The 16,281-nt window shown below is 36.3% G+C and overlaps 1 protein-coding gene across 1 annotated transcript in view; it reads right to left on the reverse strand.

Annotated features, from left to right (window-relative positions):
- The window catches only part of SCN9A (sodium voltage-gated channel alpha subunit 9), a 128,077-nt gene that overhangs the window by 78,272 nt on the left and 33,524 nt on the right, over positions 1 to 16,281 (reverse strand). Inside the window, exons 15-17 of the mRNA XM_053597667.1 lie at positions 15,994 to 16,167; positions 14,756 to 15,112; positions 11,758 to 12,234 (exon numbers count right to left, since the gene is read on the reverse strand). Coding sequence (XP_053453642.1) covers positions 11,758 to 12,234; positions 14,756 to 15,112; positions 15,994 to 16,167 — 1,008 coding nt within the window. The remainder of the gene's footprint in view (positions 1 to 11,757; positions 12,235 to 14,755; positions 15,113 to 15,993; positions 16,168 to 16,281) is intronic.

Here is a 16,281-nt window from a genome sequence, read left to right on the forward strand (position 1 = left end):
TCGCGTAAGCCCAAGAGTTAGAGGTTGCTGTGAGCCGTGTGACACCATGACACTCTACCAGAGGGCGGTACAGTGAGACTCTGTCTCTACAAAAAAAAAAAAAAAGACTGATTCACAAAGTACACTGTAGCCTAATAAATCAGCATTAAGGAGGATTACAAGCACAATTAGAAGTGGAATATTAGAATCTCAAAGAATCGGTAAAGGTGCAATACCACTATCATAGAAAATTTGATGCTGAATTACACCATTCCAAAGATATGTGTATAACAATATAATTATATTCCTATATAGTCTCTTGCCTTTGTGTGGCATGTAGTATAGTGGTTAAAGTTTAGAGTCCAAATTTAAATATACCCCAGACTAACAGCACCTTTTTTTAATCTTTTAGGATCTTAGTCATTTGCAAAATCTCAGTTGATTTTCTGGGCTGTTACAAAGAGGAAAATTATATGTCTCCACGGGGCTATTGTATACCTTTTATCCACATGTGTGCATGCCCGTGTGTGTGTGTGTGTGTGTGTGTGTGTGTGTATGTTTACTTTCTTCTTTTCTATCCACCTCTCAAGCATTATAGTTGAGAGATTGTCCTCTTACTGTTCATAGCTCGGTGGTGTAGAAGATGCTATAGGTCCCGGCCCACATCCCACTTTAAGCAAGCCATTCATTCTTCCAACTGCTAGAATTACTGGCTTGGTTAAGACTCACAGCTGAGTCTTTCTCTGGGAACTGTTGGGGTAGAAGGGAGGTTCCTCCTCCAAGACTACACCCTGTCCCCTGGAAGAGTAGAGAGAGAACCTGCATCTAATGACAGAATGGTGGGGGGCACAAAGGCCTGCCCTCCTTGCATCAGTTTGAGACTACACCAAAGAGTCATCTCAACACCAGAGATCCTATGGGATCAGCCGAGGTCTCTGTGTCAACTGAAGCAGTTCGGCTTCCCAGTCTGCCCAATCGTTTTGCATCCCTGCCTTTTTCACACTTGTTAGATATCGTGCCTGAGAACTCTCCCCAGTAAATCTCGGATGCACAGATTTCTCCTTCAGGCTTAGTTTCGTAAAGAACTGATTCCCTCCTTAGTTCCATTACTATCATGAGTTGCCCTACAAAACTCCCACATGTCTACAACTCTGACTGCTCTTCCTTCCTTAAGCCCTATGTTTCTACGTACCTACTGTTCAACTTCACTTGCATGTCCTGCAAGTAGCTCAAAATCAAGAGACCTGAATTGAACTCTTTATCTCCTACCTCCTAAATTTCCTCCTCCTCCTGTATATTGTTAATAGCATCAACATCTATACAGTCTTCTAAGCCAAAACCCTTTGTTATGGGTTGAATTGTATTCCTCTCAAAAACACTTCAAAGTCCTAACCTTGGCACGTTTGAAAGAGAATCTTTGAAGATATAATTAAGATGAGGACGGGTCCTAATCTAATACAACTGGTGTTTTTATAAGAAGAAAAGAAGGAAACAGGGCTAGAGACTGGAGAATTGTAGCTACAACGATTGCCAGAAACCACCCAATCTAGAAAGAAGCAAGCAAGGGTCCTATCTAGAAATTTCAGAGAGCACAGCCCTGCTGAAGCCTTGAGTTCAGACTTCTAGCCTCTGGAACGGTCAGAGAACAAATTTCTGTTGTTTAGTGCCACCAAATTTTTTAGACTTTGTTATGAGGACCCTAGGAGACGAACACTTCCTTGAACAGTTTATAATAAGCTCATATATCCAGAACCCGAGTCTTTCTATTTTAACATAGAAAGGAAAATGAAATCACAGCAGCTATGAAAGAAAGATGTTTTCTTCTCAAAAACCCTTAGCGGAGCGCCTAGAGCGTAGCAGGCAACAATAAACATTTACTGAATGAATGGATACAATTCATGCTTCATTTCAGGCTCATGAGGAAGCACTTCACTGCCAATGGTGCAAAGCTGTGTAGTGTGTTGCTAATGTTTGCAACATTGTTAGAAGGCTGCATTGCACCCCAGGAGGAGACTGGCTCTGAGAAGAGCCATCAGTTCTGTGCTGTATTCTGAGAAGCAGTGACAGGAGTCACATTCTCACAGTACACTTATGATGACAGCAGGTCTTTCTTGATTCTGACAAAAATTGTATCTTCAGAGGAATGCTGATATTCTATTGTCAATTGTCTTCTCACAACTGTTTAAGATATTTGACTAAACATTTTGTCTGAACTTATCTTTTTGGTCATTTCCTGGTAAGAGATTTTACTATAAAATATTTTCACTTGATTTCTGACTGTAGATTTTTCTGTGTCTGCCAGGATGAGGAAAGATACTTATTTGAGAGCTGACACTAGCAGAGAATTGAAAATCCTCCATAAACTATACTGAGAAAACAGGAGGAAGGCCAGCCAAGAGAATGTGTTTTGGAGGGCGGGGAAAAGACGGGAGAGAGGTCAAGTTCAATGATGTTCTTTCCCTTTGTGCAAAACACCGGCCCTTAAAGCAACAAAAGGGGAAATATATCCTTGGCCCCTGAATAAAGAAACTAATACCTCAGAAACCTGAAGGTAGGCTCAATTAATAAAAATCATAACTTACACATACTAACTATTCATATTTGTTTGGTATATGTGGCACATGATACATTGTGTAATAATACAATCAGGCTAAATAGCAAATCCATCACCTTAAACAGGTGTCATTTCTTTGTGGTAAGAACCTGCACAAACCTCTCTTCTAGTTATTTTGAAATATGCAACATGATCGTTAACTCTAGTCTTCCTGCTATGCAATAAAACACCAGAACTTATTCTTCCGATGTTCTGTAGCTTGTACCTACTCACCAATCTCCTCCCGTGCCCCTCTCACCCAAGATTCCCCATCTTCTGGTAACCACTAGTCAACTCTATTTGTATGGGGACAACTGTTTAGATTCCACATACTAGTGAGATATGGTATTTGTTTTTCTGTGCCTGAATTATTTCACTTAACCTCCAGGGTCTTCCGAGTTGCCACAAACAAGAGGACTTCGTTCTTTTTTATGACTGAATGGTGTTCCATTGTGTATATACACTGGATTGTCCTTATCCATTCATCTGTGGGAAACCTTTTGGTTTATTCCGTATCCTGGCGACTGTGAATAGTGCTATAATACAGGGACGCAGGTCTCTTTGACGTATTGATTTCTTTTCCTTTGGATATATACCTAATAGTAGGTCTGCTGGATCAGGTACACATTTTTAGTATATTTATTGGCCGTTTGTGTGTTTTCTTTGGAGAAAGGTCTATTCAGGTCTTTTGCTAATTTTCGAGTTGTTTTTGTTGTTGGGTAGTTTGAGTTCTTTAGATGAGTATGTGGTACATTTTAGATGTTAACCCTTATAAAATGCATAGTTAGCAAACATATTCTTCCATTCTGTAGGCTGTCTCTTTACTCTGTTTTTTGTTTGTTTTATTTTTTTGCTGGGTAGAAGCTTTTAAGTTGAATAAAATTCCATTTCTCTCTATTTGCTTTTGTTGATGTGCTCTGAAGGTCTTATCCAAAAACTCCTTGCCCAGACTAATGTCACACAGCCTTCCCCCTATGTTTTATTTTAGTAGTTTTGTAGTTTCAGGCCTTGTATTTACGTCTTTAATCCATTTCAGTTTACTGTGTATGTAGAAAGAGGGAAAGGTCTAATTTAATTCTTCCACTTGTGGCCATCCAATTTCCCCAACACCATTTATTGAAAAGATTGTACTTTCCCCATCATTTGCTTGGTACCTTTGTCAATAATCAATAGATGCATGGATTTATCAGGGGTCTCCATGCTGTTCCACTGTTTAAGGTTTCTACTGATAGAATGTTTTGATGTCAGATAGTGTGTTATCTGCTTTACTCTTTTTGCTCAAAAATTATCCTCAGCCCCTGAATAAAGATTTATCAAAGATTGCTTTGACAATACAGGGTCTTTTATGGTTCTATAAATTTTAGGTATGTTTTTTCTTTTTCAGTGAAGAAGATCACTACTATTTTAATGGGGATTGGAATAAATCTGTAAATCATTTGATTACCATGGACATTTTGACAATATTATTTTCCCAGCCTATGAACATAGCATCATTTCATTTTTTGTGTGTTTATTCAATTTCTTCATTAATATATTTTTTTTTTGCTTGTTTGTTTTTGTAGAGACAGAGTCTCACTTTATTGCCTTAAGTAGGGTGTTGTGGTGTCACACCAACTCCTGGGCTTAGGCAATTCTCTTGCCTCAGCCTCCAGAATAGCTGGGACTACAAGCGCCAGCCACAGTGCCCGGCTATTTTTGTTGTTGTTGTTGTTGCTGTTTGGCGGGGGCCGGGTTTGAACCTGCCACCCTCAGTATATGGGGCTGGTGTCCTACTCACTGAGCCACAGGTGCTGCTCTTTTTCATTAATGTTTTATAGTGTTTATTGTAAAGACTTTTTGTCTCCTTAGTTGAATTTATTCTTAGATTTTTTTTTGAAAGCTATTGTAAATGGGATTGATTTTCTAACTTTATTTTCAGAACATTGGCATATTGGAATAGAGAAATACTACTGACATTTATATGCTGATTTTGTATCTTGAAACTTTACTATATTCCTTCATTAGGTGTAATAATTTTTTGGTGGCAACTTTGGGGTTTTCTATGGATAAAAAAATGTTATCTGAAAACAGAGATCATAGGACTTTCTACTTTCTAAATTAAATGTCCTTTGTTTCTTTTTCTTGCCTGATTATTCTGGTTAGAACTTCAGTTCTATTTTTTTATGATGTAGTTAAAACGAAAGTGGAGGCGGGGCATGGTGGTTCATACCTATAATCCTAGCACTCTGGGAGTCTGAGACAGGTAGATTGCTTGCACTCATGAATACTGTCTGTGAGGGAGTTTTTACCCAGTAAACAAATAACTGTACTGGAACACCTTCCCTACCCACTTTATCTGGCCAACAGAGACTTTTCTTTACCTGAAGATAAAGGAAATAATGAAAGGAAGACGTTTTGACGACATTCGGGACATCAAGGGTAATATGACAACAACTCTGATGGCCATTCCAGAAAAAGAGTTCCAAATTGCTTTAAAGGGTGAGTAGATGCTGTATCAGTGCATAGCTTCCCAAAGAGAGTCCTTTGAAGGTCATGATATTCAACAATGAAGTGTGTTAGCACTTTTTCTGGGACAAGTTTGTGAATTTAGTTGTTGGGCCTTGTATATTTTTTGTTCTTTATTCTGGTGATGTGATGTATCACGTTTTTGAATGACATATGTGAAATCATCCTTGCATCCCTCGATGAATCCTACCTGAGGGTGGTGGGTGAATAATCCTTTTGATGTGCAGTTGAATTTGGTTTGCTGGTATTTTGTTCAGGAATTTTACATCTACATATGTCAGGAATATTAGCCTGTACCTTCTCTTTTTTTTCTTGTATTCTTGCCTGATTTTGGTATTAGGGTAATTTTGGTTGTGTGGAATAAGAACTTTCTCTTTTTTAATTTTTGGGAACAATTTGAAAAGAACTGGTATCAGTTCTCCTTTAAATGTTTGGTATAAGTCAACAGTAAAGCCATCTGGTCCTGGGGTTTTCTCTGACAGGAGACATTTTGTTATTATAATAGTACTGATTCAATAGTACAGAGTCAATCTTGTTACTCATTGTTCTCTTCAGATTTTCTATTTCTTCATGATGCAGTCTTGGCAAGTTGTATATATCCAGGAATTTGTCCACTTCCATTAAGTTTTCCAATTTGTTGGTGTATTGCTGTTTATGGCAGTCATTGTCAATAATGTTACTTGCAGGCACCATAGGGACTGAAGACCCCTTCTTGGCAAGGGAAAATACCCCCAGAAAAAGGGAAAAAATTATAAAGTAAGCTGAGTGAGTCAAAACAAAGAAAAGTCAGCTAGTTTTCCTTTAAGCCAGCCACTGTTAAAATTCTTATCTGAGCAAGTTTCCTATTTTTCCTAGAACTCTGGCCTATTAGGGATATAGCTCACTAACACCCCTGCTGGGTCTATGAACACTCTGAGGAATAATGGCCATAGAAGAGGCTATGGCAAGGCCTGGAAAGATACAGTAACTAGGGCATTTCCTGCCCAGTAAACTGATGAAGCAGATACCCATTGTGGAAATTTGCATTTGGCTGGGGCAAAGATTAAGGGAACAGCTCGAAGCCCTAAATATGGACAGGAGGGCTTATATCCCTTATCCCAGAGGAAGCCCCTCTGTGGTGGTGATGAGAGGAAAATGCCTCTCTCCCGCCACTTCTTCAAAGGAGACTGATGTTAGGGGTGTTTTACTCCACAGGGAACTACTGGAGTTTAACCATTCTCTAGGAAACTGTGTGTGTGACCTCAAATAGGAGGCTGCCCCCACACAAGGCTCAGGTTCCGAATTTCTTAAAGCTGCTCAGACCCTTAATGTTAATGATTATAGTAACAATAAGAGCTGATATGCTCAGTCAGAGAAACCGCTGATATCTTTGTTGCCTCCCTCAACTTACCCTCTGGGCAAACAGCCTTCAATAAATCTCAGTGGAACAGACACTTGGGGCAATCAACCGAACCCCACAAACAGGTGGTGGTTCCCTGAGTTCCCACCGTTGAAAATTCTATTCTGTGCCTCTCGTCTCTTTCTTTTTCATTGTTTCTAACTTTGTATTTCTTCAGTCGGTGGTTGCCAGTTACACAGCTCCTAGTGGACCCTGTCTGTAGGGCGGGACCCCAATAGTACCGAGGCTTCATCTAAATTCAGGTAGAGAAAGTTTGGAGGCAGTACAGGCATTTGTAATGCGATCTCTAAGTATGTCTTTCACACAATAAAATTAGTGAACTCTGATCTTCAACATGCCACCTCTTTCAAATTCCATCTGTAGCAAAAAGCCACTTTCAATGTGTGTGTCTACTCAATTCCATATCTATATAGTCACTGTTGATTGAGCACTTACTTTTCAATAGGCATTTGTCTAATAATTTACTTGAATCATGAAATCTTCACTACAATTCTGTTATACACAAATTTGAAAAAAAGTTGTTTTTTTTTTCTTTTAAAACATACCAACTTAACAAGTATAAGTGTAATTTTGCTACATGGATACATTGTAGAAAGTCTGTATATATTGTGGAAAGTCCATGTATAGTGGAAAGTCTGTGCTTTAGTGTAACTGACACCTGAATAATGTACGTTGTACCCATTAAGTAATTTCTTACCCCTCAGTCCCTCCCCCATCCAACAATGCTGGGTCTCCATACTCCATGTCCATTCGTACACATTATGTAGCTCCTGCCTACGAATGAGAGCATGCAGCATTTGACTTTCTATGTCTGAGTAGCTTCACGTAGGATAATGCCCACAAGTTCCATCCATGTTTACTGCAAAAGACACAATCTCATTCATTTTTATGTCTGAACAGTATTCCATTGTATATAGGTACTATGTTTTCTTTATCTAGTCCTTCACTGATGGACCCTTAGGTTTATTCCTTCTTTTTGCTATTGTGAATAACGCTGTGACAAACAAATGGGTGCAAGTGTATTTTTGGTGTGACTGTGGTAATGATTTTTTTCCTTAGGAAAGCAACCCAGTGTAGAATTGCTGGATTGAACGGTATTTCTATTTTTAGTTCTTTAAGAAATATCTACACTGTTCTGTAGAGGTTATATTAATTTATATTCCCACCAACCATGTATACGTCTTAGCTTTTATCCACATCTTTGCCAACATTTGTCATTTTTTTGACTTTTTAATAACAGCCATTTTGACGGTTATAAGATGGTGTCTCTTTGTGGTTTTAATTTGCATTTCTCTGAGGGTTAGTAATGCTGAACATTTTTTCATATGCTTCTCGGACATTTGTACATCTTCTTTTGAAATGTGCCTGTTGTTGTCCTTCATCCACTTTCTAATGGGGTTCTGTTTGTTGTTATTATCTTATTTGAGCTCTTTGTAAATTCTACATTCTAGTCCTCTGTTAGATGCCTAGTTTGCAAATATTTTTTCTCTTTCTCCAGCTGTCTCTTCAATATGTTGATTATTTATTTTGCTATACAGAAACATTTTAGTTTAATTAAGTCCCATTTCTCAATTTTTAATTTTGTTGCTTTTGCTTTTGAGGTTTTAGACACAAATTTGTTGCCTAGCCAGACGTCCAGAGGCTTTTTCCTGGTATTTTTATAGTTTCACTTGTTAAATTTAATCCATTTTGAGTCCGTTCTTGGATATTGTGAAATACAGGGATTCCGTTTCATTCATCAGCACGTGGCAATCTAATTTTCTGAGCACCATCTATTTGAAAGGGTGTCTCTGTCCAGTATGTGTTTTTGCCTGGCTGTGGACAGGTGGCTTTCTTTCTGGATTCTCTATCTGTTCCATGAATCTGTGTGTCTACTTTTTAATACTATGCAGTCTTGGTTACTGCAGCCTTCAGTATAACTTGAGGTTAGGTAGTATGGTGCTTCCAGCTTTGCTCTTTTGCTGCTTTGGCTATTTGAGCTCTTTTTTAGTTCTATATGAATTTTATACATATTTTTTGTTATTCTGTGAAAAATAGCATTGGCATTTTGACCGAAATTGCATTGAATCTATAGATTACTTCAGGTAGTATGGTTATTTTAACAATATTGAGTCTTCAGTCTATGGGAATGGGATGTTTTACATTTTTTGTGTGACCTATGATTTCTTTTATCAGTGGTTTATAGTTTTCCTTATATAGATATTTTACCTCCTTGGTTAATTATATTCCTAGATATTTTATTTGTTTATTTAATTTTATAGCTACTGTAAATGGAACTGTCTTCTTGATTTTGTTCTCAGTTTGATCATTACTGGCGTAGAGAATGGCTACTGATTTTTGTATATTGATTCTGTGTCCTAAAACTCTACTAAATTCACTTATCAAATCTAAGAGGTAGGTGTGTGTGTGTGTGTGTGTGTGTGTGTGTGTAGTCTTTAGGGTTTTCTAGTTATAAGACCATTATATAACATCAGTGAAGAGAGAAAATTTGACTTCTTTCTCTATTTAGATGCTTTTATTTTCTTTCTCTTGACTAATTGCTCTACCTAGGACTTCTAATACTGTGTTGAATAAGAGGCAAAAGTAAAAGTGAGCATACTTGTCTTATTCCAGTTCTTAAAAGATGAAAAAAGATTTTTGTTAAGTGCTTGAGGTCATAGAACTAGCAAGTATTAAAACTAGGATCTGAGGAAAATATTCCATCTTCACAAGCTGTACTTTTAATCATACCCCAAGGTAGTGGCCATGACTTAAAGTCTGTTTTGGTTACAAAATACTTTACAAATAATATAAAAGACAGCTGGCCACTATGATATCACCATCCTCTTCTACATCCCACAGAGTATATAATTCTTCATAACTATGGCTCTGTAGGAAGTATTAAATCCAATAGCAATGTGTTTTTTTCCCCAAATGGACAAATACAGGAGAACAGATTTACAAGTTCCACTGAGCTATGAATCACAAGATTAGAACTCTTGACATAAGACTCCTTGAACTAGCCTTGTAACTGTAAATAAAGTCACTTTTACTGTACCTACTTTCTCAGAAAAGGGATTGCTAAAAGGAAAGTTCTATAAGGTTCCCTTTAAAATGTTGTAATTCAACCATACCAAGATAAGGATTTTGTCAGGAGCTAAGGAGATCTATGTAAAGTCATCCACTGGCTGTAAACAAAGGAAAAATTAGCAATTTAAAAATAATTCCTCCCAAATGTTAAGAAGTAACTCCAGAAGTCTTTGGTTGACTGTGCTCACCTTCTGAATTCTTTTAACAACTAGAATCCTACACTTATTCAGAGAGCAATCATCCATCTTCTAGGTGATTAAAGTTTATAATTCTGACCTTAGTTAGCAGAAAAATGGGTAATTTAGTTTTCTTTTCAATAAGACTAAATCCAGATTCCTGTTTCTGAAAAGGTGCATGTGGAATTTGATTTTCTAACTTTAAGCTAGCATGAGTATACATTTTAAATTTGGGAAATATTTCTCCTTCCAAATAAAAGATTTTAAAATATACAAATAAAAGCAGAGTTGATCCTCATTATCTGTGGGTTCCTCATGCATGAATTCAACTAACTGTGGATCAAAAATATTTGGGAAAAGAAAAATAAGAAGTAAAAATGCAACAATATAAATAATACACATCGAAGCATAGTATAACAACTATTTATGTATTGTATTAGGTATGAAAGGTAATGTAGAGATGATTTAAAGTATATAAGATATCTGTACGTTACTTATAAACACTATGCCCTTTTATACAAGAGACTCTGGTATTTGTCCAGAATCCTGGAACTGAGCCTCCTGGATACTGAGGAATGATTGTCTTTTATTCCCTCCTTTTCCATCTTGGAAAGACTTTCTTTGACTAGTTAGAAATAGACATACTTCTTTATTCACTCAATAAGTAAATATAGAGCATTTACCATATACACGGCATATTGCATACATCTAAACATATATGTATGACATGTATTTGTCATGATAATTCTACATAATCTTTTTTCCACATCCACTACAAATCGATGCAGTATAGGTTTTAATAGGTTTAAACAGATAGAAGAGATTTGATAAATATCTGCCAAATACTTTCTAACATGATCTGAAGAAAAAATGTTCTTTTTTAAAAAAGATATATTAAAATTTTAAAGTGATGCCCTAAAGTAATCTGTGATCATACTCACTTATGGTTACCATTTCATATTAATACAAATAAAGTTCAATCATACATTGACTCACTAGAAATATATGGGTATGTCAGGGAGAGGATACAAAAGACCTTTGATGAAGTTTCTGTTCCCAATAAGCTTATGGTACCATTTGATACATGCCACAATTTCTTAAAATATTAAAATATATGACTAAGTAACAAATCCAGGAAGAGGTATAAAATTGTGTAGGGCTCAAACTGAGCAGAGATTATATTATTTGGGAGAAACTAGGGAATGACATTTTGAAAACTTTGAGTATTGCTCTAAATATTTTACATGGGTTAATTCATTCTACCCTTGCCCAATTATAATTTAGGTACTGATAAATTCACAGATGAAGAATTTGAGGGCTCCGTCTTATGGAATTCATGTGGAATTTTGACTGGAGAAGGAAACCCCAAGCAAAGTCATGCATGTAGACAGTGTTTATGGCCTACACGGAAATTGGTTGTGCACAGGTAAAGAATCTCCTGGTAAGCTCCAGGAGAAACTTCAGCCAGACAAAGCTATGTGGGCCATGATGTTATGGCTCTATCTGCAGTACACAGCTCAAGAGACTTTGTGGCCTATGGATACATCACAGAAATGGCATGATTAGGATTAAAGTGGAGCAAAATAAATCATTAGATAGACTAGAGTAGGTGACAAATAGAGGCAGAGGCACTAGTTGACACTTCACTTGAGATGGTTTAGATAAGAAGTGGTGGGTGCAAAGGTCCAGGTGATGAAAAGGAGAAATGGATTCAACAGACACTGAAGAGGCAGAGTATGTTTGACTTTACACCGGAAACATGGGATGAAAGATCGGAAGACTCAGAGATAGCTAGAGCTTTCAATTACAGCTAAGTAAGTTTAAATCACCTGTTAGGAATAAGTAAAAAAACTTTACAAGACGAACCTTCAGAGAGTTATTGTATAGAGTCACACACAAAAAAACTATTCATCAGTATACACAGTGTCAGAAAGAACTGTTAACAGAAACCTAAAATTTTGATTCTTACTAATTAATTTAAATTTGATTTCTTAAAAATTAATAATATTAAACACAATGTGTATTAACAATCTTACCTCTTTGCTGTATTCACTCTCTGAATCACTGCTAAGTTCCTCAGTATTCATATTTTCCAAGTCAGATTCCCCAAGTGCAATTGGCACTGTTACTGTGAGGCTGGGATTATGAATAAATGATTGACAAGCATTTTCTTCCATCAGGTATTTATCCACGCTGCTTCCAAATCCACCGATTTTATCTTTTTCCTTGTGGAAATTGTGATCTTTGCTCATTTCAGCAAGTGTATGGTTAGAAATATAGTTTTGTTTCTTAGTATTTAAATCTTCTCCTTGTCTCATCTCCCTGGAAATCTTTGGTTTTTTTGAAAATGCTTTTAGAACAAATTCGCGTAAAGTTTGTTTCATATAATTTATTCCCTTTTGAATTCTGTTCACTGCAATCTGGAGGTTGTTAGCATCAGGGTCTTCTTCAATTGCTGTAAGATTGTCTGAACTAAATGAGCTCAATAATAAAGCCAGAAATAAGTTCAGGACCTATGACAGGAAAGGAATGGGATGTAGAGAAATAGGGAAATAGGAAAGATAAAAAATAATATAAGCAGGCTTTTTGAAATACAGGCCATAATACAAACTAGCAGGGTGCCTCCCTGCATCTTTTCACATGCAGATAAGGACACTTGAGACAGGTGAAGGGGAAGACACCTCACCAATCTCTCCATAGGCTGGACCAAGAAAACCATGGGCAGCAGAGTCAAAGAGTCACCATGTGGAGCCAGAGAACATCCCCCCATCACTGTCACTTGTCAATTCAATTTCTACACCTGGAGTCCCTCAATCAAATTCCCTTTGATGAACCTAAAAATATTACTATTCAACTTAACATTCACCTAAAAAATTACTATTCACCTAAAATATTACGATTTGTTACTTGTAATGAACAAGTAGAACACTATTTAAGGAAATCCTCACTCTCTTACCAGTGTCCATGCCCAAGTATTATTTTTAAATGTTTTTATTAATTTTTAATTAAAATCGTAAGTGTGTACATTTATGGGATACAATGTGATGATTTGATATATAATGTGGAATGCGTAAATCAAACTGATTAACATCACTATCACCTTAGTTACTTATTTTTTGTGGTAAGACATTTAAAATTTACTCTCAGTTTTTTTGAAACATACCTTGGCATTGTGCACATTGGGTGAGATCCCAGCAAATGCCCTCCTTCCTTCTACCACAATTATTACATTATGTACTTTTCTAAGACCTACTTCAAAAGCTCTCCTTGATTCTCAATTTAGAATTTCTCTTTTTCTTTTTGAAGTGTCATACATATTTTGTTTTGACCTTACTGCTAATCATTATTATTTCTTCCTGTCCCATAATTTTTGAGCACCACTTTTATCTATCCTGATATACTATGGGCATCTTAAAAAGAGAGATGAGATCATAGATCATATTTTTCTCTTTCTATCTAAATAATATTTAAACACTACCTTCCTACCTAAATAATATCTAAATGCATTTCTTTTCACAGAGATGCTACTGAAAATATTTAATAGATAATTTCACAAGAGCCCAGGAAATTACCCTCCCTTTGCATCTGCCCAAGTAGGTACCAAACATTTAAATCACTTGCAATCACTGGCTTTGACGTGCAGGGTTTTGTAACTCATATCTTTCATCATTTCACTATTTGAAGGCAAAAATTATGTAATGAGACAGACATGAGCACATATTCTTATAGGAGTTTACCAATACAAAATTTAAACACCAAAGCACCCAAAAGAATGTGTATAACTTTCCTTATCAGATGGAATTTGTAATCCCCTATAAAATTAGAAAATTTATTTATTACTATAACTTGAGGATGACCAAGATTTATAGAATTATAATTCATGATTTGTGTAGTTTTCTGCAGAAAAAGTCTAGCAGTCGTATTGCATAGTTCATTCTGGACGCGCCTGGCACTGTGCTATTTAGCATATGATTCGATGAATGTGCTTCTGTCCCGACCATTGAGTCCTCTTTTTCTGTGGGAGCTACAAACACAACCAAATATTGGTAATTTCTTTTCAAGCCAGTAGAGAGTGAAGGTACTTAGCACATGGCTGCAAAGGTTACTCCCGCTTTGGGGATACCTGATGAGAGGCTGGACGGCAAGGTAACCAACTGAGACACGTCGACATGGCCTATTTGAAAAAACCAAGGTGTCTCATGGAAGAGCATCTTATCCCAATTTTCTCTTGCTTGTTAAGTTGAAAGTTTTCACCAACCAGTGTAAGGAATAAAGAAACAGACAAGAAGTACAAGCCAAAAATCCACTATTAGGGCCAGATAACAAACATTGTAGGCTTGGTGAGACATGGGGTCTCTAGCAGCTACCCAGCTCTGCCTTTGTGGTGTAAAGGCAGCCACAGAGTAAGTGTGAGTTACTCTCATGTTCCAGTAAAACTTTACTTATGGACATTGAAATTTCATACAGTGGTCATGTGTTGTGAAACCATTATTCTTCTTTTGATTTTTTAACCATTTAAAAATTTAAAAATCATTCTTAGCTCACAGGGCCATACAAAAACAGGCACTGGTCTGGATTTAGCCAGTGAGCCTTATTTTGCTGATTCTTGCTATAGACGCTAGTCTTATATGGAACTATAAAATGTTAGGACCAGTCTTTTCATGATCCTGGTCTGTTATAACCACATTTTTCTTAGTTAACTTAATCATCTGTTATTTACTATTATAGCTTTGAGAGACATGAAAACTATAGATTCAATTCACATTTCATTACTATAAAAATGACAGAATGAAGTAGAAATCTTTGCACTATCATTACTTGGGGATGATTTTGAAAAATATAAATTTAGGTTATCTGGCCAGAAAAATAAAAACAATATTTTGTTTTCCGTTCTATTCTTCCTTTTATTAACATTATCAGTGTTCTGTTACAAGTAATAATTTTAGATCTAATTAATTACAAAAATAACAAATTATGTTATCATGAAATAATTTCCACAGAGAATTTTAAATATGTGAACAACTTGTTACATACCACTAGGTTTCCAATGACCATGACCATCATGTAAACAATCAGGCACATGGCTTGGCCAGCGACCTCCATGCAGTCCCACATGGTCTCTATCCACTCTCCACACAGCACGCGGAACACAATCAGGAAGGAGTGGAAGAAGTCGTTCATGTGCCAGCGCGGGAGCTCACAGTCACTGGAGATTTTGCAGACACATTCTTTGTAGCTCTTACCAAAGAGCTGCATGCCGACCACGGCAAAAATGAAGACGATGATGGCCAACACCAGCGTGAGGTTTCCCAGAGCCCCCACTGAGTTACCAATGATCTTTATCAGCATGTTCAGTGTTGGCCAAGATTTCGCCAACTTGAAGACTCGGAGCTAAAAGCAAATACAAATGTTAATGTTAATCATTATGAAAAATGTTTAGTGTTTCCGATCTTGATTTTTTTTCAAATTTAAAGCAGACTTTAAGTCTTATAATATTGAGTGGCTAAAATTATTATTACCTGGCTAACATCAACTATGTCCATTTTTCATTTTCATCCATTTTCAATGTTCCTGTTACTCTGTCACACTTACCACAATGTAATTAGAATGCTTCATATAAAGAAAGTGTGTGACTTTAGTTCAGGGATGCTATATAAGCTTCTTATGGTGGTTTTAGATATAATTTCTTGTAGAATAGATAATTTATCCTAATTCTATTTTATAATCCTTTTATAAATTATTTCATGTGATACAACCAGCATATTAGAAAAAATGCTTTCAAAGTTTTATATATTTTTTATATTGGACAACGATTGTTTTGAGGAATAATGATTTTCTCTTTAATTACCAAATCCATGAAGTTATGAACATATCATGACTGAATTCTGTAAACCATAAATTTCTTACTGTGTAATAAATTATTGCTCTACAGGGTAAAGAAAATACTTTTATTATATTACATATAGTTAAATTAGAATTGAACACATCTTCAAGATTGTAAAATAAAAATATGGATATGGTTTTAGCTCTTTAAGTGAATTTGTTAATAACTTTATTTTATTATTAATCTTGCCTTCTCATTTAACCTCCAAAAAGTTTCAAATAAAAATGCAAAGGTGGGCGGCGCCTGTGACTCAAGGAGTAGGGCGCCGGTCCCATATGCCAGAGGTGGCGGGTTCAAACCCAGCCCTGGCCAAAAAAAAAAAAAAATGCAAAGGCGAAGAAACATCCCTCAACTGTAGAACATAACAGTAAGTTTGGCTTATATTTACCAGTCTGAATGATCGCAGAACAGACAATCCTTCCACATCTGATAGAAAAAGCTCCACTAAACTTAAAGTCACAATAAGGCTGTCAAAAATATTCCAGCCTACTTGGAAATACTCATATGGATCCATGGCAATTAGTTTTAAAACCATTTCAGCTGCAAAAATTCCAGTAAAGACCTAAGTGAGAAATACAGATTGTTCTATTATTATTCGGGGGTATGGAAGCAACATAATAATAATGACTATTTGTTCAGCACCTACTGTATTCCAGATAATGTGCTGGATACACTA

Source organism: Nycticebus coucang, chromosome 7, assembly GCF_027406575.1.
Source record: "Nycticebus coucang isolate mNycCou1 chromosome 7, mNycCou1.pri, whole genome shotgun sequence".
NCBI classification, from domain to species: Eukaryota; Metazoa; Chordata; class Mammalia; order Primates; family Lorisidae; genus Nycticebus; species Nycticebus coucang.